General features: G+C 36.6%; 1 protein-coding gene across 1 annotated transcript in view; it reads right to left on the reverse strand.

Moving 5' to 3' along the window:
- LOC107721020 (receptor tyrosine-protein kinase erbB-4-like) overlaps positions 1-24,526 on the reverse strand; it is a 344,542-nt gene that overhangs the window by 186,570 nt on the left and 133,446 nt on the right. Inside the window, exon 2 of the mRNA XM_016528874.1 lies at positions 6,768-6,919. Within this exon, the coding sequence (XP_016384360.1) occupies positions 6,768-6,919 (152 nt within the window). The remainder of the gene's footprint in view (positions 1-6,767; positions 6,920-24,526) is intronic.

A 24,526-nucleotide genomic window follows, 5' to 3' on the forward strand; every position in this document is an offset into this window, starting at 1 on the left:
TTATTATTACTACTACTATTACTATTATTCAAAAATTGTTTATACAAAAGTAAACAAACATCTTTAAACTAACATTTTAATAATACATGTAATACAATTTTTTATCTTTATTATTATTATTATTATTTTTTTTTTACTTTATTTATTGTATTATTAATATTAAATATTATATTAAATCTCCATCATCCCACTGTTGAGTATATTTTTGTTTACTTTGGTATAATGAAGAGATTTAGTATAATGTTTAGTGTCCACTAATAATAATAATAATAATAATAATAATAATACATTGCATTTAATAATTCATTGTTTTATTATACCTGACAGTCAATATATGATTTTCTGTGAAAATGATTTTTCTTTCACATGCTCTAATTGCACTAATATTTTACACGTTATTCCCAAAGCATATGAAATTCTCCTCCTCTCCCATGCTCCTTCTCTTTCCTCCCCTTTTAAGCCTGTCTTCGTGTCATATAAATGTGATGGAAATGAACTTGAGCGTTTGCTAATTGCAATTGTCAATCCCATCTAGGCAGAGCTGAAAGACATGGGCTCCCAAACACTTCATCAGTCTTCATTACAATTGAAGGGCGCTGTGAAAACGTCTCTCCGATCACAGCTGAGCTAACGTAGCACGTGTGATACACTTGGCCCTGAAAAAACTACAGACATTACCATTACTGTACTTTATTATGCAATTTTCGGAATTTAGAAACACTATTGGAACTGACTTTTACTCAATTATGTTTCTAATGCAAAAATGACACTTTTTCCTATATAAAATTTTATTTAGACGTTCAAAGTACAATCAGTATTTACATTACTCTGTGTCCAATTTACTGATCCTAATTTTGACTTTACTTTTACTAAAATAGAAAATCCATTTTGTCATAAAATATAGGCTATGGTTATTCGTCCTTGTGTAAAGACATCTCATCAGCCACACCAGTCTTTTATTTAAAGCAATATATATCCATTGCTGAAGATGACAACTATACACAAATATCAATCAACGCTAATCAGATACTTTCTTATGAGGCTCTATTACTATGTTGGCAGTAGACTGTAGTTTACTATAGGTTATTGAAAAAAAGCCAGTGAATCATCCATTACCAAAAAAAACTTATTTATTTTGAAATAATTTATTTTATTTTCAATCCCTTACTCTTAGCTTAAGACTTCTCTCTATGCCTTAGTAAAAGTTTGTCTCAGCAGCTTTGTCAATAGGTTTTAAGAGAAAACTCTTAGCTAAAAAGACGTGCTGATATCGCGTTTGGTCTCGTTCTGTATCGCGTATCTTGTCAGTGTCTGCACTTGCTTGGCCATTTGTTGCGGAGAAAATAAGGAAAGTGTGTTCAAGCGCCAGCAGAAAACAGTGTAAAGAAATAGTCTTTGAGAGAATCAGTCTTTATCAGCGGAAGTTAATAGCAGATCGTAAGTGTATTTACTTGTCTCATTAGTGTTTAGTGCAGTTGTCGTTGCTTTATGTGTAAGTAAGTTGTTGTTTTTTAGCATGTGTGTATGGCAGTGTTATTTTTTAGGATTACTGATAAACTACTGTCATTTGATTTGTATTATTTGTATTTGTTATTTATTTTAATTTTAGTTACATTATGTCTGAATTTATTATGTCTGTATAGGTCTTTTATTAAGTTTTTAGTTTTATTTAATTTGAGTTATTTTAATGACAGTATAGAAGGATACATCATAAAAAAACAGTAAACCACAGGGAACTGTCCAGATTAATCTCTCTCATAAACCTTCCAACCACCCAAATATTCCCTCAAAATAACTCAAATTTTGAAGAGAAAAAAAAATTAAGAAAAATAAATAAGAATAAAATGTAAATGACTAAATGAATAAAATAATAATAATACACTTTAAATTCCTTCTTTTATTAGTTGAAAGTTATGGATCATTACCAGTTGGAGGTGAACAAGGTAAACCTTTAATGTAATTTAAGAAGGGATCCCAAGTCTTGTAAAAGGATTTAAGTGAACCAGAGAGTGAACATCTCAATTTCTCAAGCCTAACACGATAGAAAATGTCCTGTATCCACCTGTCGTGAGTTGGAGTGGGAGTATGCTTAAACTTGAGTAGAATAGATCGTCTGATTGCTTCTGTTATAAAAACAAATAAGTCGCTTTGGATAAAAGTGTCTAATAAATGACTAAATAAATAAATACTTTGTATTCTCTTGAAGTTTATGAAAGTAAATTGTAGTTCATCTTCATAAGAATGAGTTACATATTCTCAGGGTTAAATAGAGAATTTACAACCCACACAACAACGGCTGCTTAGACAGTATTTGCCAGGAAAGTCATCCTAAATGTTCTCTATTCCAAGGTACGTTTTATTTGAATCAATATTTAGAGTCAGCAAACAAATAAGAAAGTTTATATGAAGTGGAGGTGAATGTTTCTAACAGTAGCAACCTTCGGCCCATCCGTGCTCAGAGACGCCTCAGGCTGTGAAAAACATTGGAGGACACAGAGTTTCTTTCCCGCTGCGATTGTTTTATTTAGAATTTACTTATATAAGACTTAAAACAATAGCAAATCACCCAGAATTGTATGGTCTTTTATGGTAATTCTTGAGCAGCAAATCAGCATATTAGAATGATTTCTGAAGGATCATGTGATGTTGCAAACTGGAGTAAAAGTCTGAAAATGTAGCTTTACCATCACAGGAATAAATTACATTTTAAAATAGGTTAAAATAGATAACAAATAGATATGTAATCTATATTAAAAACAGATCTTTTTTAAATTCACAACATTTCTGTTTTTTACTGGATTTTTTATCAATTATCCCAAACGTCTGAGTGCTAGAGTATATATAAAGTATATATATATATGTGTGTGTGTGTGTGTCTGTGTGTAGAATATGTATATATATATATATACGGTTCTGGTCCATGTCAGGGCTCCATGGCAACACCGTATCTAGTAATATTTCCAATCAGAGCTCTGGGCACTCTGCACTATCTAATCTTCAGCCTAATGACATGCTGCCTTGTGGAAATATTTACGCTTTCCTCTTGGAAATGATAACCGCTTATTAACTCTATATCGGCTCATTAAATCCTGAACTAAGCATATAATGCATTATATGCGATGGAGGGCCGAAAGACGGCCTAATCAAAGATGGTGGATCATTGCAAGAGGGTGTCAGTAGCTGGATTTCCATCCAAATGTTTAGCATTTTTTTTAAATATATTTGGGAAAATTCTACAAAAGAGAATGCAAAACATTGCACATTATATAGAAGCATCATGTTCTTTTTTTTTTTCCTAAAAAAAAGAGCCGAAAGGTGCCCAAATGGTGAAAATACTGCATCTGTTTTGCAAAAAGAAAAATATTTCCATCAACTTAGCCTAGTGCATAAACCTTATGCAAATTGTGAGAGATTATACGAATATCCAGTGTTTATATTCAGGTTTTCTTTAGCACAAATTGAAAATGTGCATAAATGGCATGGAAACCCAGCAACTGTCCAAATGAACTGAACGACCATACAAAACATCCAGCTCTGGGATGCGATGTAACCTTTGCCTTTAAAAGAGAAATGTGGAAATTTTAAGAATGCAGAATTACAGTTATTCATCACTTGGAGGGTCTAATTCATCAGCCCTGAAGGCACGAGAAGATGAACTCTGTTTACCACTAAAGCTATTCTGGCTGTTTTGGAAGTGGCCATCAATCTCCAGCTATCTTTAAAAAGGAAAGCATCAGTTTCAATCACCCAAGAGACGCTAGTCAACTACTGAAAAGATTTCTCTTCTCCTCGTTCTTGTCTCTTCAAGGTGAAGTTTTCCCCAACTGAAGAGAAGACCCTGGGGAAGCGTGATATTAATGTTTTAAAATATTAAAAATCCTAACAAAAAATACACATGTGACTCCACCCTTTGCCCCTGCTGTTGTTCTCAATTAACAAGTTCAATTAACCTGTGCAACTGGGTGCCTCTAGATACATCGAGACCTCATTGGCCTACAAAGATGGCAGTCTAAATGAAAGCATCTTCCTAGGAGTGATTTTCATGGCACACATGATCCCCCTACGGTGCGGTGAAATAAATATGAACCGGATTTGTTCTTAGATTGATTTCTAAGCACATAATGTGTTCTTCTCCTTAGCCATTACCCCATTGACTCTGAGCAATAATATTACTCAGTTTATCAACACTTTTACTTTTGATACCAGCAATCGTATTAGCCAATTACCTCAGTGGGAGGCCAATATTTGCCCTGCACAGTTGAACAGTCTTACTGACCTGCAGGGTGACATTGTGTGTTTTCAACTCATCTAAAACAGATTCCAGAACAATTAGTAATACAGAACCAAACACTCAGGGAAAACTGATGGACCTGCAGGGCTGGTATCAGGCAGGACAACTGGAAATGCTGTCCTGGACCATGTGATGAGGGGAGTCCACTACGGTCCTCTTTAATATAGCCTATTCATTTCTATTACTCAGCCTCTTGTAACTACATGCTTTTTTTAGTCTAAATATAAAGTTCATTGTGACCACATTTCTTAAACTGTAAAGCTGACAAAACAGTCAAAAATAGCCATAAAATTAGTCCATATTGTTGTGATATACTTAAAATCTACTGAAGTCACAGATTAGCTTTGTGAAGGGACATTTAAGCATGAACCAATGAATCATTGCGAACCCAACAAGTCCAATTAGTTTTTGTTTTTGTGAACCATATACATTGATTCATTGAAAAGATTTGACTCAAATGATCCATTCACTTATGAACTTAATTTATGATGTATTATTTTTATTTTTTTAAGTGAAAAGTTCAAAACAATGTTCAGTTCATGAGCGAATCATTCTTTTGAATATGTCACTGAATTGACTAAACCAGTTTACAAAACTGATATGAACGATTTGATCACTGAAGTAGAATTGTCTGATCTTTTGAGTCAATTCTTTTCAATGAATTGGTTTATGCAGTTCACAAAACTAATATGAATGACTTGTTCACTGAAGTAGCGATGTGAACCGGATCAACCGATTTATTGAAAAGATTTGGCTCAAAAGAACTTCAGTGAACAAATCATTCAGAGTGTTTTTTATGGACTGAATCAACCAAAAAGATACGATTAAAAGTAACAATATGTTCATGAATATAACATCACTACTTTAGTGAACAAATCATTTTGATCCGGTTCACAAATTGTACTGAACCAGATCTCAGTAACTCTATGGTTAAACGTCTCCTTTAATAATCGAACAATATCTTATGACTTTAATGCAATAAATATAAGCAGTTAAATTAGTATAACTTGAACATATTGAGTTACGTTTATTCTAAACTGCCAAAACCAGCCTATTTTGAGCTATACACATCTCAGCTACAACACACCCAATGAGGGTCTCCTTTATTCCCATTCGATCAAATTAAATCAATTGAAATATTTTTTTATCACTAGTGGCATTTCAGTCACAACAAACCACCTTCTAATCTTTTAAGTGAACAAATCATTCTCATTCCAAGCACTTTAAAACTTACAGAAATCTCTCCCTTTGAATTGCAGGATTGCTTTGGTTGCTTTTATTTGACTTCAAATACTAACTACAGCATGAACAAATAGCATAGAAATGCAGACTGTGAAGAAGCATATCATTGGTTGGACCTACTGAACAGATATGCCCAATGTTTGATGTTGGACCTACTGAACTTAGTGTTTTGAATTTGAATGGACAGAGGCATACTAGTATATTATTCTACACAACACTAGCATACTACTTTTACTAGTTCTGCCATATGCTTTTCTGAATGCAGCCTAAAGGCCCCAATATACTTCTGGTGTGACATCATTTAGAACAAAATCAGGCCAAAATGAAGTTCGTTCTGAGTTTGTTTCGGGAGTCTGAAACAGCTTGATAAAGCAAACTTTGTCAAAAATTGTTTCTAATTGAAACACTGACACAGTTTTTTATGATTAATACGGCAAAGCTGCTTGTTTTAAAACAATCTATTGTATGAAGTGCTACATACATAAACTATTTAAAAAAAAAGAAAAAAAAAAAGACTTGACTAGAGTGCCAAATTGCAAAACTGGTGCAAAGGTGTGGTCACATTTACCATTACTCTATGAAATTTCGCAGTTGAATTACATTCAATAATTTCAATAGGAATCCATGTGATTGGGAGTTTTGTGTGAGGGTAAAAAAGTTCCCCATGCAAATTTTTCTCATGTTCAAGTTGGCCATGTGAATTTGCTGCTCTGACATATAGAAAGCTGTTTGGTTTGAAAGTGACTTCTGTGTGAGCGGTGCCTCATCACTACACTATTGACAATGGAAAATGGACCACTTTTTGTGACCGCACCTTAAGTGAAGAATGAAAATAAGAACTTTGCTGCGAGTATATTGAGGCCTTTAGTGGAGTAAATGAGACATCTTATTTGGAGAATGAACTAAACTAACTGGGACAGGTCATTTGCGAAGGAAATGAATAAACAAGCTATCTCATTTGTGAACAAGGATCTACTGGTTGACAGTAAGGGAACACAAACTAGCAGGTTTCATTTACGATGCACACCTAAGTCCAGAAAACCAGTTTTACGCCACGCCAACCTGACTCAGGCAAATAATGTATGGTAACTAATATACTATAAGTGTATATAAGTGTATTTGTCACCTTGAAACTTTGACTTTGATATGGAACATAATATCAAAACACTATGAAAAACAAACAGTACTATACAAAATCCAAGCCATCCTGTAATGACTCGCACAGAGTACTTACCCTAAGAAAGGACAGGTCACGACTGCGATCGATGCTGGTGATCTCGAGGTTCCCCATCACCACCTCGCAGTTCTCGTAGTATTTACGAAGGGTCCGATACTGCTGGTCCAGGTCTGACAGAGTACTCAGTTTATTCTCCGTGCCAGTACATACTGCAAAAAGAAAAAAAATGAAAGAGAGAAATTACATTCTGATGGTGCAAACAACAGATGCAGGAACTGCTTGGCGCTTCAGTCCATCCAGCAATGCAATTCAATCAGGCCTGAAGTCCCAGAAGCCTCTAAGACAGACAAGGAGCCTCCAGTCCCAGACGGACAACTTGACAAGTAATTAAACAGAGCCATTTCTGTTCATGAAACACCTTGCACCAATCAAAGACATTTGCCATCTGTTGCATCAGCTGGCATTGCCTTTGAGCCAAGAGTGTAACCCTCCCTCTCACGCCTCACTGAACCACTGTCACAACATCCACGAGCACATCCACGCCTATCCCATGCCACCCGCTCTGTGGCCAGCAGAAAGACAGACCGAGAGAGAAAGGAGAGTCAGCATATGCATTACAACACTAACTGACAATGCAGCTATGCATCTTCCTTTTATACCTGATATACAGCTACAGCTGTTTGAGTAATGTATGTTATGCTAGTTTCTTAACATGCAGCAACAGAGAACTTATTCATCATGTGCTCATTAACTCTCACAGAATGAGGGGGAGACCCGCTTTATGTAGAATAAATCTACTTTTTCTAGGCCACATCTGCAAGCCTTCATTTTAAAGGAATATTTGATCCACAAATCAAAATTCCGTCATCATTTACCCGCCATCAAACCCATATGACTTTCTTCATTCTGTGGAACGCAATTCATATATACAAATTTCAAAAGTACTATTTATTTCTTTGTTTCTTTAATTTAAACAAATGCATTTTAGGAAAGTAAATATGATCAATTCTGATTTTATATTGTCTTGTATAAAGACCTTAAAGCTCTAACATTTTCATTAGCAATGAAGACAAGCACATAACAACCGTTCAGTCTACCTCAGATTGTTGGTGGGAAAAAAAAACATAATTGTTCCCCTACTAAAAATACACATTTTGAGAAAAATATTAAGATGAGGAGAATCTGAAATAAGTTCAGGTCAGGTGTTACACTTGTGTGTTTTCAATATCCCTTAACATGCATTAGAGCAGGGGTGCCCAAACTTGGTCCTGGAGGGCCGGTGTCCTGCAGAGTTTAGCTCCAACCCCAATTAGACACACCTGAACCAGCTAATCAAGCTCTTATAGGCATACTAGAAACTTACCAGCAGGTGTGTTGAGGCAAGTTGGAGCTAAACTCTGCAGGACACCGGCCCTCCAGGACCGAGTTTGGGCACCCCTGCATTAGAGTGAAGGAGGTATTATGAAGGAAGCTTAGTTGTAATAAACATTTATTGCACCTTCGGGGGCTCCGTTGTGAGATTACAGGTAAATTGTGGGATATAATTTTGTTAGGGGGAGGTTTCATTCTATACCATATCTGACAGCTAACCCACTTTAAAAAAGGCCAACGACATCAAAATCACACGGGAGGCAAAATATACTCACGGATTAAGCCACAAAATATGTTTTTCCACCAACCTGCTTACAGTTCACTCAGCAATGGAAGTAAAATGATGTCAGAATTTTCATTTGTGATCATTTTTGAGCTTTAACTTCCTGATCTTTAGGAGTTATGTGGCACTGTGTGTTTCTGCTATGCTCTTTATACGCACACATTTTATGTAAATAAACCACAGGTAAACATCATGTAGCATCACGGCATACTTGATTGCACACTACTTTGCCATGGGCCACAGTACGATGTTAAAATGAAACATGTCTACTTAAAAACCCCCTCATTTGTCTTTTTCAATAAAAGAGAACATAGTCGTGCTGGAGATGCTGCCCCTCAGCAAACCTCCTCTCTGATGCACACAATGCAAACAACACAAAGCAATAGCATCTTTATTTCCAGTTTATGCCTCTGACTGCAGCTTGATTGAACTGTGTCTTGTATTTATTTATTTATTTATTTATTTTTTGGGATCATTAATGATGGATTGGGGCATGAATCTCAGTTCTGAATTTTATATTATAATCAATGAATGCAAAGATTATCACTCTGTTTCAAAAGTTAGTGAGCTCTACAAAGGCAGCAGATTTCTAAGGAAGCATACTAACTGAAAAATAATCTCATAAGTGATCCATTTTGAGTTTGCCATTAACATGTTACTAAGTTAATGAGATACTGCGATAAGCATAAAACTACATAACACAAAAATAATACATTTTCAATTAACTTGAATTACTTTTATTGACACTAGTAGGTATTTAGTGAACTGTAAGTGTATTTACAACATCTCTCTTCACCCATCATCTTGGATGGATTTTTTTCACGGAGCTCACTGCAGTGCATTGTAGATTAACTTCTCCACAAGGTTTGTGTCTATAATGCCTTAAAATGCTGCCTATGTAGGCAGATCACAAGGATTTGGAACAGAGCGTCTAGTAATGAACAAAAGTCTGAGTTCATATGAGCAACTTTTTGAGTATGTGGGAAAGGTATTATTCACTTTTATATTTTGAACCCCAAAGGTGGCATTATTTCTATCGCAAAGAACAAGCTTGAAAAAGTGGACCTCCACAGTAGGAGAATAAAACATGAACAGCACAAAGCCTTGAATATTTTTCATTTTCATGTATTTTTGCAGACATATGGTGTTTTCAGAACAGATTTAACAACCTCTGCAAAAAAAAAAAAAAAAATCTTTTTTTGAAATATACTTTTTTAAAAGACATGGTTGATGTTGCTTTGCAGCTTCTGTAGTTTTATAAACAAATAAACCAACAAAAAAAATCTAGATTGAAAATGGGTAGCTTTGAAACATTTTTATTTAGTTCTTTATGAATTATTTTTATTATTTTATTATTATTATTTTCCTACTCCAGCATGCTGAAGCATACCTGATTCAATCCCACCACATGTCTAATGCATTTAATCCAAGAAATAAAATGCTCTCTTTCCTTACTCAGTCACAGATACACACACACAACTGTTCATCATCCCCCCATAGTTCTAACTCCTGCCGGCCTTGCATTTGTCAGAGAGGTGTGTGTATATCCGACATGACCGGAATACATAAAGCATTTCCTTATCACTGTGAAAGATGCCTTTAGAGCTGTGTCTGAAAGGTGCAGCCAATGGGAATTTAAATTGCATGATAGTAAGTGCATGTTTACTTAAATCACATGATGGGAAATCTAAAAAAAAAATCATAATACATTTTAAAAAAAAATATTTATTCATTATTTACTCACAGAGAAAACTTCTCAAATGTGTGAGACTTAACCCCGATTAAACCCATAAAACATTTAAAAAAAAAACTGTTTTTGATATCTAGTTTGACAAGGGACCAAAATATTTGTCAGCACACAAACAAAATAGCATTTTTTATATAATTTGAGTTTCATATCACACCCACTAATAAACAACATGGCATAAACAAGACCTAAATTCTCATCAATTCTGACTTCACTCGTGTATATTTATAAATATTCTCATTGGAATTAAACACTTCTCTATTAGTCAATGCATTTCATAAGTATTGTGCAAAATGACTTCATCAATGAAGAACTGGGTTTATTGAACATCAATATAAGCGAGAAAAGAAGTCGGCGTCTCTAAGGCTTATTGGACCCACAGCAATGGCAGAAAAGGTCATGCCAATAGCCGGCAACTCATTGAACTAAATAAAGTTGCAAATGTCACTTCCTGAAGTAAACATCATCAATTCATCGGCTTAAGAGGACGTGAGCTGATTGGAGGATCAGAAGAGCCGATCACTGGAGGGGAATGGTGATTGTGTGATTCATGCAGTCAGGTTTGGTCGCCTGTTAAGAGGGCATCTGGTGAAGGACTAAATGGTAATAATGACAATCATGATTGCATCTCTGCGTGACAGGGCTATGGTCCGGTAACCGTGTCCTCTACTGTCCCAGTCACTAGTCTACGGGTCAGCCCTCTCCATATGGGACTGGCTGATATTAGTATCATAAACACTTTAGCAGGCCGACTCGGCCGACTGAGCACTGGAGCTTTGAACTCACCTGTGAGGTCAGGACACGGTGACATTAACAATTGTCTGAAGGCTTGTGCACCTATAAATAATAGGTTTATTGCTCTCTGAAGCACCCGAAGAGACCATTTATCAAGTAAATGTCTCATGAAATGATCATGAAAATAGTATCAGATTCACTAGAGGGCTCAGATTAAAGTTGAGTTAAACGTTTTAAACTGGTTTTGACAGGATGCCATTAGCTGTCAGCACAATTTTTGTTTTAAAAGCATATTGTGGCAATTCACCTAAAAATGTTCACTCAGAATAATTCATTCAAAAATGACAATTCTATCATTATTTACTCACTCACATGTTGTTCCCATATGATTATCTTTGTGTTTCTTGGTAGAAGAAAAAAAAACTAATTGGCTGCTCGTGCATACAATAAAAGTGAAATATAAACGAATAAATAAACAAATAAAAAAATTATAAAATAAAATAGTCTTTAAATGCTCATAATATATTTTCAAAGCCTTCCGATACACATAAAAAAAAAAAATTAGTCTGTCTCTTACTTAGAGCTATTTTATGATTGCAAATGACTTGGAATAGGTCACAATAGTCAAATGGATCACTTTTATGACTCTTTATGGTGATTTTTTTTTTGCTTTGCTTCAGAAAGGTAAAAAGACAGTCATACAGGATTAGCAACACAAGGGTAAGTAAACAACATAATTGTAAAATTTAAGTGAATTATTTAAAGATGACAATAAAAGTAAAAATACAATTGATACCCTATGGTATTTCTGTATCGATGACATCACAGTGTTCGTGAAAGGGAAGTGGGCTTATTTGGAGAGGGATATTTCATTCTACAGTATACAGTCTGTGCCTCAGACCCTTTGTTCCTGACCACTGGCCTCCTGCGTGTCTGGGAGAAGGACAGTACAGTCTGAAAGCAAACAAGCTCCTTTATCTCTCTTGTTTTCTTTTTTCTAGGTCTCAAAATGTGAAGGCAATGTACTAGAGTTCACCGTGTTCTCAGTCGAATGAGCTGTGCTGATCGTGGTCCACGCCTTATTACCCATAACCCCATATGCCATCTCATTGACACCAGGCAGAGAAAAAGACATACCTCTGGGACAAAAGAATGTATCAGGATGGAAACTTCCACCCTAAAAGGCCTCAGCTTATTCTGACAGGAATTCGAAGGGAATAGGCTTCGGTTTATTGCATTCACAGTGAGAGTGAAACAACTTTGACTAACTGAACTGTTTTGTTTATAGGGCTTCTTTTATATGCTGAATATGTGGTCTTATATTATCAGACATAGAGAAATAGATTTCCATTTACAATAATCCATTATAAGCAACAGCATTTAGTTGAAATACAAAATTTCAAGCTAGATTTACAGTATACAGTTAAATGTTTGATACATACAGTGTAATCGCATAGTGCCATATACAGTGGGTACGGAAAGTATTCAGACGCCCTTAAATTTTTCACTCTTTGTTATATTGCAGCCATTTGCTAAAATCATTTAAGTTAATTTTTTTCCTCATTAATGTACGCATTTTTCAGTTTTTCTTTTTTAATAAATCTGCAAAGATGTCAACAATTCTGTGTTTTTCTGTCAATATGGGGTGCTGTGTGTACATTAATGAGGAAAAAAAATTAACTTAAATGATTTTAGCAAATGGCTGCAATATAACAAAGAGTGAAAAATTTAAGGGGGTCTGAATACTTTCCGTACCCACTGTATATAATATGGCATCTCAACTGCTTGATTTCTTGTATCGTTGCAAAATGTAAACTATATTATTGCCCAGCTTTATTTTCTTGTTTATCACTGTGAAGCTGCTTTGACACAATCTGTATTGTATAAAGTGCTATTGAATTAAAGGTGACTTGACTTGACTTAACCCTATCAACAGAGCAGGACATCTATTCAGCAGTCTCCCTGCATGGGTGACGTGGAGGAAAGCCACAAATCCTGAGGCACAGAGACCGCTTAAACCAAGGACAGGCCTGTATTCCCATCCTCCCATCTCACGGAGGCCCAAATCCTATTTTTGGTGATGTTGATCGAGTCATAAATCCATGTCAATCGCTAATAGCAGGAATATTTATTATCACAGGCCCATCACATGGAGGCCGCAACCAAAGGCATTTAATTTGCTGCTGTATGGTAATTCTCACAGTTTCAGAGCACTAGGTCATTGGCAATTAGAGAGTACAAGAAATGTGCTGACAGTTGGTGGGAACTCAGTTTCAAAAGACTGTCTTTGTGTCTGAGAAGCACTTCTGTTCTGTTTTCAGCGTTGTCTCGGGCTGGTCTATCCGTGCAGACATCAGACGGGTGTGACTGAAACCCTTCCTAATGGCTTTTACAGCACATTTATGGCAGAGGCGCCCCCGTCATCAATTACCCCCCTGCCTGCTTGGAGTGTCGTGGTGTATCCTTCATGCGGGAGGCCGTCTAATCCTTTCACATGGCCTGTTAAATGAATCTTCATCTCATAAGCGAGCAGTCCTCATTAATTACAGCGGCTTGAGCCTCCGGCTCCTCCCCCTCTTCCGTTTCAGTCATTAAAAGGGGGAAGGATTTCTCCGGCTAATTTTTCTCAGGAATAGAATGTACACGAATGCTGAGAGGGAAAGGGACATCTTCCACTGCAAGGGAAAATAAATCTCATGTGTGTGTATGTGTTTGCGTGTGAGTAATGTAGGACTGATAATGAGGAGGAGGAGGCAGGGAATAAATAAATGGCCCGTCGATGCCGATTTGGAGCTTTCAGACCAACTTCTTGGCTTAAAAGAGGTTAGTGGCTCCCTAATTCCAGATCAGCCACTGCACACTGCAGAAAATATCTCAAAGGTAACAAGAAGATTCTGAAATGGATTTCATGCAGAAAAAGTTTTTCCACATGGCCAAGGTGAATATACAAAATCATTATTTTATGCATCAATATAGATAACAGCTGGATTTATATACAAGAAAATGTGAACGTCACACGCAAAACCTTGCTGCCACAATGCTTGGGTGGTTGCCAGCAGGTTGCCATGTGGTTGCCATATGATATATTATTGGGATTAAAAAAATAAGTTCAATTGCTTATAAATATAAGCTTCACAGCATTGAGCATCAATTATGTCAGAAGCTCCACTAATTAGAGCAAAATGTATAAATAAAACAAAACAAAAGACATCAACAAAAACAAAACACACACACACACACAAAACTAAAAACACATAGAAAAAAACAAAGCAAAGCAAAATAAAACAAAATTGTGTACCACTAAGCACCACTAATTTGAAACAAACAAACAAATAATTATTTCTCATCTCCCTCATATGGTCACTAGAGACAAGGCCTTCAAAATTAGATTGTTATGCAGAATGTCCCAGATCGTCACGCTATGCATCCACTAATCCTTGTGCTCCCACAGCAATGGGCGAGCTGTTAGATGTACCACTAATCTCTGCGATCCATCACTGCAGACCACTTATGACAGGGTGGGCTGTTCTTCTCATTTCTCTATTCACAGCTCACTTTAAGTCTTACTGCTTGTAAAACTGGGATCTGACCACATAACATTTCTATTCCTCCCCCATGCTAATTTCATCTACTTCCCCTCGTCACGGTCTTATGACATCATCTGCATTCAAAAAATCAGTCTGTATCTCTATTATATTTAAGTTGCTGCAAGAAACCAACTGTACCCAGTAAAGTGGTCACTGTGGCACATTTAAACAGAGGAGTGAAGTGCAATCATCTCGCTTACTGCATTGCAGGCTTCTGCGTCATTCAGAATTGAACAGAGAACACTTTTTAAATTCAATCCAGAGCAATTCCTGAATAGAATTATAGAAATACACATATTAAAATTAATAATATCAATATATAATAGGAAGATATCAATATAAATTTGATGCAACGTAACATTATATGAACTGCTACGTATGTGTGTTCAATTGTCTGTGGGTGTGGCAAACTCAATTTAAATTCCAACTCATGGATTGAAAGGGATTCAATTTCCAACCTAGCTGGAATAAAATATATGACTTCAAGACAAATATTCCAGAATCAGCAAACTCCCATTTTCTCTCAGTGCGCTTTCTAATGGAAGGCACAAAGTGGATGAATGATTCTAGTATACATCACAACCTGCCTGAAGGCCCGTTTCATATCATAGCCGTGAGCTTTATGTGTAAGAGACATCATGACAGATGGGTTGGGGGGTTACGCAAATGCTTTAATGAAAGCGGGATCGCATCAGTATCCCTGACCTCTTCCATCACGAACATGCAGAGCCAGTACGGGATGACATTAGCAGCCTGTAAGTGAAGAATATTACTCCATCTCTGAGACTTTACAAGCCTTAGCTCTGGATGTTGGCTGTTTCCTTTTAATTTGTGTAGGCCTGTCTTGCTCATTATGCTTTGAATCGATTATAATTCGTTTTAATGCTGCGCAGAGGAATGTAAACTGCAAGTGGTTGGAATTTAAAAAGATATACAAACACTCAGCCAATGCAATCTTGGCAGGAACAGCAATAGAATTCAACCGAGGAGGCAATCTGCACTTACATTAGGGGTGCGCACAAATTCAACCTGTAAAATATAATATATAAGGTGGGTGAAAGGTTTGGATGAGTGAAAAGGAGCAGGGCTAACAGTATGAGCTATTAGAGCCATCAAGTGAAAATATTGCTCTCTTAGATTACTTGGCAATGCGGGACACACTCACACAAGTTTCGAGATTTCATCTCAACATTTTGGCACTTCAGACAGTGATCTTTGCTTTATGTTCTACCTTGGTATCACAAATTTGTGCGTGCCAAAGAAACTGTCATACCACCGGTGACCATCATTCCAGATTGGTTTCTGCTTGCAAGTGATGTCAAATACAAAGCTGGTTTGATATACTTTCAGATCTGAGTTTTTTTGTCATATTAAAAGTGAAATGTTTAATTTTGGTGCATTAAAATTGCAATAGTTTTTCAAAGAATTGGTTTGAATTGATTGCTTTCAAAAGGTAACCCAAAACACCACTGTGGGACTGGGTATCTGTTAAGTTTTATTCATTCAATTCAGGTCCGATTTTGATTTAGTTTGATTTAATTCTGTTTCACTTGGGTATATTATTAATGCTCACTCTGCTAATTCTATAAATTATACATGGCAGTGTTTCAAACAGATTCAAAATGGTTCGACTTTTTGAACTATTCTTTAAAAGACCTGAATCACAAGAGTCTTTTGTTTTTTTTAATCAGATTACATCCGTTGTGCTGCAAGTTTGATTCACTAAAAGAACTGGCTCATAAGAATCATTTATTCATTTGTACACTGTTCATGCTGCATGTTCTTAATTCACAAAATAAACTGTCTCATAAAGATTCATTTGTTTTTGAATCAGGCTATACCGTACATGCTGCAATTCTTGATTCACTAAAAAGAACTGGCTCTTAAGAACCATATGTTTGTGAATCAGGCTACACCGTTCATGCTGCATGTTCCTAATTCACTAAATAAACTGTCTCATAAGAATCATTTGTTTGCGAATCAGACTAAACTGTACAGATCTTTTAAAATGTTTCTTGATATTATTTTGCACTACTTCCATTCAATGACATTTAATGCAGACTGTGAACTCACATTCTCAATTTAAGTAAAATATGATTTTGAAACACTGATACAGGCATTTTCTAAATTAGTACATTACAACAGTGTACTTTATGTGTGAGCGCCGCCATGTCGTGAAGGCGCTGTGTGCTTTGTTGTGAAAGCGAAACTACTTTGTTTGCATTACACCTTCAAGGAGTGCGCAAACAAGCAAATCAGCTACCAATCCTGAAAATGGAAATTTTACAGTATAATCTGTATCTCTAGTAGAAACAGCCAAGCATGAGCTCTATAAATTAGTTTCATGCTTTAAACAAGGACAGAGCTGCTGAGGGAATATGGATGTGTTGTTATTGTTTGAAAGTGTTCATTACCACATCACCACAAAGAAGCTGCAGGTTAAAGCAATTATAGCCTGGCCTTTGTACGTGCCGAATTGGAGAAATGCTAATTTGACAAGTTATTACAGCCCAGCCAAAACATCCCCACCAAACATAGAGCCGGGCAATTCCCTCTCCTTCACACTCAGCCTTGGTGTTGAATTACAGCAGGGTTGTGTAGGTGATGGTAATGCAGGTTGAACAGACTCACTACATCTCCGTATCATCGGTAAAAGCTACACCAGGCCAATTATTAATGACTTGTGTCTGTTCTAGTGCTGTTTTGGGGAAAAGGAACAAATAGGTTACATGGTGCAGAAAGAGGATACTATTGAACACAATGGAATGGAGTGAGAAGTCATTATAGCATTGCGAGCCAAAGGAGAATGGGTTTAGTGTCTTTCATTTGAGCTAATCAACCATTTCTGAGAGTTTCAATCCAGTTCCTACCTCTACAGGTTTAACTGTGTGTAACTAAGTTCTACTGCAACAAAAAAATTCAATTCAGACCACTTATGCACAAGTCGATCAAGAAGGTCCTGCGAGTGTAAGGACAGACATGAGTAGCATAGCACACATCCCAGAGGTTCTTTCGGGCTCGCTCTAATTTGTCGTCTTCTCCTCAGGCTCACTGGTTGTGTTCACTGAAGGCTCAGGAGCTGCTAATTGTTTAATCTTCAAGGAGGTCAGTCTCCTCACTTACACAAATTAGCCATGAGCCTGGAGCCATGGGAAATTAGGCCCCAGGCTTTTTTTCTGGCACGGAAACTACTTCCACAGCAAGAACTGGCTGTTTCCACTTTGTTTTCGCATTTTCTGCTTCCTTCCATCTCGCTGATACTTCCTCTTGCTCTTTTCCCCTCACTGTTTTCCTATCAGGAATCGATACATTGCCAGGGACACGAGAATGAAGATGAAAGCCGAGTTGATTTCTTGGAAGACCGTGTCACTACTAATACAAGATGAATTGCTTAACTCACCGCGAGGAAGAAATACAGCCATTGATCTCGGCAGTGTTTGAGGTAATTGAATAGACTTACAGATCTCAGCTGGCAGCTGAACAGAGCAGTTCAGTTCGTATGACTGCCGACGGTGATGCAACAGCAAGGCCTTTCAAAGACCTCTGTTTTCAGAGCACATGGGTGTACGAGACATTTTACAGTGGCAGCCTTGCCTCAATCAAAAAAAAAAAAAGAGCTGTACATCACATTGAATGCTAATATCTTGTGCTTTGCAATAGTCTACAGACACTTGAAGCATTTAACCAGGGCACCAAAACTACTTTGAGATTCCAAAACTAGCCCAGAAGTTAGACATTTAGAGATCTCAGTAAGGTTGCATTTAAGTATCTCAAAGTGCCTTGGGAGACATTAAAAAAATATACAAATGAGACAATTGTTGACATACAATATAGAAAATTAAAGTGGACTGAATAATTTGATTACAGACTTTGGTATCTTGCCTAATTTGAACACAGTCTAAGGCAGTATTTCTTCTGAAACACTACCAGAAATATTATAAACTACTGGGATTTATTCTCAGGAGAAAAATCTAAGAAGCAGAAGCAGCAATTGATCTCCATTCAATGTTACTGCAAGCGAAACAGAAACAAATACCAATTTGTGATATCCTATTGGACATCCACACTTAAAGGGCACCTATTATGCCCCTTTTTACAAGATGTAATATAAGTCTCAGGTGTCCCCAGAATGTGTCTGTGAAGTTTTAGCTCAAAATACCCCACAGATAATTTATTTTATAATTTTGAAAATGCCTATTTTGAGTGGAAGCAGAAATGCACCGTTTTGTGCCTGTATCTTTAAATGCAAATGAGCTGCTGCTCCCCGCCCCCTTTTCCAGAATAGGGCTGTGCCTTTACAGCTCGTACCTCAAATACTCTGCCAAAAAACATCTGGGGTGCGTTTCCCAAAAGCAACTATGATCGCAAGTTCCATCGTTACCAATAGATTTCAATGGAACTAACTACCATAGTTAGCTAACGATGCTTTTGCGAAACGCACCCGTTTGGTTTTGATTATAGTGTATATCATGCTGAAATCATGTGTTTTAAAGCCATATCAGTTTAAACTTCTGATATAGTGTTTTCTGAGCGCACACATCCGAAGCACGCACACAGAAAGCGGCAGTCACACGGCATGCGAGTACTAAACTAAGTTCACTTTCATATCTTATTGTGCTTAAACTGTCAAATACACACAAGGTTATGTTAAAAACATGCTACAAAAACAGTCAGTTATGTCTGTGAAGGTAAAGAGCTGGGAAAGAAATCACATGTTTATATTAGATCTGTGTATGAAGTGACAGCAGCGTAATATGCAGTACCTACTGCTGTCTACGCTGTTATATGACCCAAACAATAAAATAAAAACAGAAAATCACTCACTGCTCCTGACCGAATAACTTCTATAGCTTTAATAAAAAGAAATTTCTAACTTGAATGTTGCTTTTAAATGCTCTAGCGTGAAGATAAACATGGTGGATTGTGTGCGGCTCACTCAGGGGCTGTGGGAGGTAATATTATAATAAGAACCCCTTCCTATGTCAGAAGGGGAGAGAAATCTGATCGGCTCATTTTCTTACATGGTAGATGCACTGGACACTCAATTATAGCACTTAAACATGGAAAAAGTCAGATTTTCATCCGATGAGCCCTTTAAGCTTGTTCAGTATTTTCATGACTCCAAAATGAGCTAAACTAAACTAAACTAAACTAAAGGCAACATATTAATTTTATTTGTATGTATGTATGTATTTATATATTTATTTATTTTTAATAGAGAATATACTGCAAAGTCTTCAAACTGTATAACCTGCATTTATTTAAAATAATTAAAAAAAACAATGGGGGGAAAACATGCTACTATTTAAATTATTTATCATTTAATGTGCACAATTTATCATGTATAACAAAAATGCACAAAAATACTAAAACTAAAATAAAATAAATTATTTTAGTTTTAGTATTTTTGTGCATTTTTGTTATAAATGATAAATTGTGCACACACACACATATATATTTATAATCTATCAAATTTAAATATATATTTAAAAACATAAAAATGTATATATATATTAAATTAAAAAACTATAAAATTATAATAAAAAATATACTATACTAACTAAAATTATAATATATTGTAATATAATGATAATGCATCATTAAAATGAACGGTCATGGAGTGAAAACTACAGGAAAAGTCAACTAAATTAAAAGGACTAACTGCATCCAAAATATAAATAAAACTAAATTTAAATCTATAATAAATCTGGATTTGATTAAACTGGTCACCTTCTCACCTTCACACAAGACCTGTTCACAATCTGTAGCATCACAGCCACTTTCAGAGCTGCCCATGTGTCTGAACCATGAGCCCTTCAGCTCTTGGGTTCAGTTAAGGGGAAACATGACAACTTGCAGTTGCAAAAAAGAGGTTTAAGTGGAGTTCTTTAAACATGCAGCCTTCCCTTCCAGAGCAACACTACAGGAAGCCCAGTGCACCCCGGGCCCAATCAACTGAGACAGGAGTGCAGAAAACCTCCTCACTGCAGAGCTGCCTATCTGTACTCTACAGCAGAAGAACGGTGCTACTATCTGTAATGTTTACTGATTCCATCCTTCTTTTAACCTTCTACCACTTCTATTTAGAGATAGACCTTCATTTGAGGGTGATAGGATGGAAATGACCAGGGGTCCGTTCTTCGTACGTCGCTAACTCAGTTAGCTGGATTTGATTGTTGATGATTTGGCATGATCTTGGATTGTTTGGTTCTTCGAAGCTCATCCCGGAGTTGCTGTCATAGCAACAGGTCCTTAAGCTTAAACCTGCTCGGGAGCAGGCTTATTTCATGTAAACAGGATTAGATTGCATCTTTTTAAGCAGAACTGATACTTAAAATATGTCCTCTACCACCGCTACTTTATTACAAGAGTACCCTACTAATCCAGGGACAATAATTTAAAAATAATAATCATTTAAAAATTAATTTAAAGATAATATAATAATGTTGTGTAGTCTTTAATACTACAGACAGCCACGTTTACTCACTGAAAGATTATTCGTCATAAAATGATTACTTCATACTTGTATTCGAGTCTTACACACATGCTATACAGATCATGTAGAGTCGTGCATTAATTTGAGTGATGACAGCTATTATGGGAGTGGCTTGATGGAGCGCAGGAGATGCAGATAACATGATCTTGACCCTTAAGAAACTTTAATTAATGCTGTCACGTAACAAATCTGTTCAAATATAAAATTAAATGAATTGCTAATTACTACATTGAAATAGATCCTGATTAGCGCGATGATATCATTTTGGATGTGACATTTCATGTCGGATGTAATAAGCGACATACGAAGAACGGGCCCCAGGAAGTGGAAAAGCACAACAACAACAAATGTCGTCAGTACTTTGGTGTTGTTTTCCAGTAAAATATTTCAATATCATGGAAAGCAAATACATTTACTTGAAAAGCAAAATTGCATATATCTTTGGAGGAAGAAAGTGAAAAATAAATAAATAAAATGTATTTGTTATATAAAATACTTCATTTTAAGATTATATGCATGTATGTATATTATGCATATTATATTTATGTATATGTGTGTGTGTGTATATATATATATATATATATATTGTGAAACAGTGTATTTACTTGTCTCATTAGTGTTTAGTGCAGTTGTCGTTGCTATGAAACGCTTGTTTTGTTTACTGTGTGGAGACGTGCTGTTTTTAGTTGTTTTAATACTACAATTAATTGCTTGTATTGTCCTCATTTGTAAGTCGCTTTGGATAAAAGCGTCTGCTAAATGACTAAATAAATAAATAAATAAATATAAATATATATATATCTTAAAATTAAGTTTTTTGAATGATTTTTTACTGGATTTTTTATACATATATACGGGAGCAGTTGGGGGTTCTGTGCCAATTGCTCTCACCTTAGTCGTGCTATTGAGGGTGGAAGAGAGCACTGTATAGTCTGAAGTCTAAAGCAATTTGTCTTGTTTAAGTTATTTTTATTGGAAAGCAATACAAAAATACTGATTGAAAACCATTTTTGGTTGTGAAAGCCAGACTCAAACTTGCATATGAGCACCATGACTCAATGTGTCAGAGTACTAACCACCAGGCCATGACTGACCAGATTCCACTCCTTTAAACAACGGATTAATGACGCACAAATGATGAAGAGCTTGACACCTATAACATCTGTAACAAATTCTACTCATTTACGATTGCTTGCTGAACACACCAACATTAATGAATCCTCAGTCTCTACTAACTAGAACCAAACACACACGTGTGTACCTGAAAGCGGCGTGTGAGGGTCTAACCTGCATGTGCCATAATTGTTATATACCCCTTGGCTCCTGGCAGTTATGCTTCCTGACGTCAAATTAGGCACTAATGAAAAACAAGCCACAATGAATAAAGCTCAAGCTCAGCAGACCCCTCCATCTGCCACCCGCCATAATGAAGAGACTCCAAGAGAGAACTGCAGGATGACTTTGGAAACGAGCTTTGAGACGGAGCGGCGGAGTGAAGCAGGGACGGAGGTTTCCGTAGAGGGGGGCTGTCCGCTCCGTCTCTCACTGTTTCTCATTATACCAGCACAGACACTTCACATCTGAGGCTCACTCGGCTGCGGTATGTTTTCTCTCTCTCTGCCTGTAGTTGGCCTGGGGCCCTGCCTCCCCATGGCCCCTGACAGTGCAGTAATATTATCTGAGTGCAGTGGCAAAGCCTTATTGCTTTCCTCTAAATCTCATTTGAAGGATACAATGTGTGTTAGAGATTAATGATTAAAATAATATTGCTTGAAAATAATGATGGCACTAAATCCATAGGTTCTAAGCTAACCTTGACGGATGCATCTGTTTTTTATTTGAGAAATGAAAACTCTGCACAATGTGACAGTTTTTTTTTCCTCTCTCCATGCCTCCCTCTTAAACAAGTACAGCAGGACCGGTCAGACCAAACGAGCCTCACAGAGACTGTGGCATGCTGTGAAACCCCCCCAGGAAATAGGGAAGGAAAGGCAGGAAGGATAAAATGCTTTTGCTAACCACTGCTACACTTGAAGTTGAAGTGTATAATTTGTTTTGATTCTTAAATGTGGAGACAATAGAAATAAAAAAAGAAAGAAGAAAAAGAGAAACAAATCAAACCAATATAACCACAGAAAAAATAAAAAGCTAAAAGGAAAATAAAAATATTATATATTTTTTCAGTCATATATAATATCTTATTATGTGTAATTGTATTTGTTATTTTACACACACACACACACACACACACACACACACACACACACATATATGGTGTGTAAAACTCTTGGACATATTTTAAAAAGTCTATGCTGCAAACTTGACATATTTCAGAAAATCCAGCTTATAGTTGATACTGATACACGCTCATTGTCACAGTGCTCGACAAACTCGACAGCTTTCTTCTTCCATGTGGGGGTTTGGCGACATGACATTTTTGTTTCCAGACGGAAAAGTAAAGAATGCGACACATACGTCTCCCGGAAATCCAGTAGAATTTGACCCAGCTTATAGTCGATACTGATCACTGATCATTGTCACAGTGCTCGACAAACTCGACAGCTTTCTTCTTCCATGTGGGGGTTTGGCGACATGACATTTTTGTTTCCAGACGGAAAAGTAAAGAATGCGACACATACGTCTCCCGGAAATCCAGTAGAATTTGACCAATCAGATTACGACTTTGAAACTCCTGAAGTGTTTCCAATTTTGGGTGCCATATGCATCAGATGTTCAGCCAACGGACCATGGGTGTGACGTCTGAGGCTGAGACTAGCGATCACGGACAGGTATTTGAAGTTACTGTATATGAATGTAAAATGGATTTATTTGACATGAAACCCCAGCAATCACAAACAGGTATCTGAAGTTACTGTATATGAATATAAAATGTATTTGACATGAAACGCTTGTGATCGTGGACCCCTTGCGATCTGGATATATATCCAATTCCAAATCTCCTAAATATATCTCCTAAGAAGGTGACGTCCTGCTTAACTACAGCATTCGACCATAATATGACCCCAAATGCTGTCCAGCTGTGAAGACTTCCCCAAAATACCCAACACACTCCAGCAGTGCCAAATCTGACAGTGCTGTATTATGTGTGTAGGTGTGTGAAAAGGGCCAATGCCTTACATAACAATGTTTCTGAAAGAGGTGAAGACAGATCAGGGCAACGTTCCAACAAGTCACAAAAATCACTTCAGACCATTCCAGTATGTCATATAATAGACAAGTGTAATGTGTGTGTGAGCAAGCAAGTTTCCACAGATGTTTGACTTGTTTCTCTTGCTGTGAGGAGATAAGTGATGTAAGTGAGAAGAGACAGTACACAGTAGGGCTGCACGATAAATCGCATGCGATATTTAACGCGCATCTTGTCAGAAAGCCGGTTCTGTAATCAGTGGTAAATCTCCATCACCTGCGTGCTTTCACATTGAGCAGCATTAACTACACAGAGCCGTTGTTCACTGACGAGCTGCGCCAAACCACGTTCATATTCGCGCGATTTTTTGCGCAGCTTGTCATATATTAAATTAAATTATTTAAATAACTGAAAAGATACTTTAAAAATGAAACTAAAACTGCCAGCAG

Source organism: Sinocyclocheilus rhinocerous, unplaced genomic scaffold (assembly GCF_001515625.1).
Source record: "Sinocyclocheilus rhinocerous isolate Xijiao unplaced genomic scaffold, SAMN03320098_v1.1 scaffold1202, whole genome shotgun sequence".
Classification (NCBI taxonomy): Eukaryota; Metazoa; Chordata; class Actinopteri; order Cypriniformes; family Cyprinidae; genus Sinocyclocheilus; species Sinocyclocheilus rhinocerous.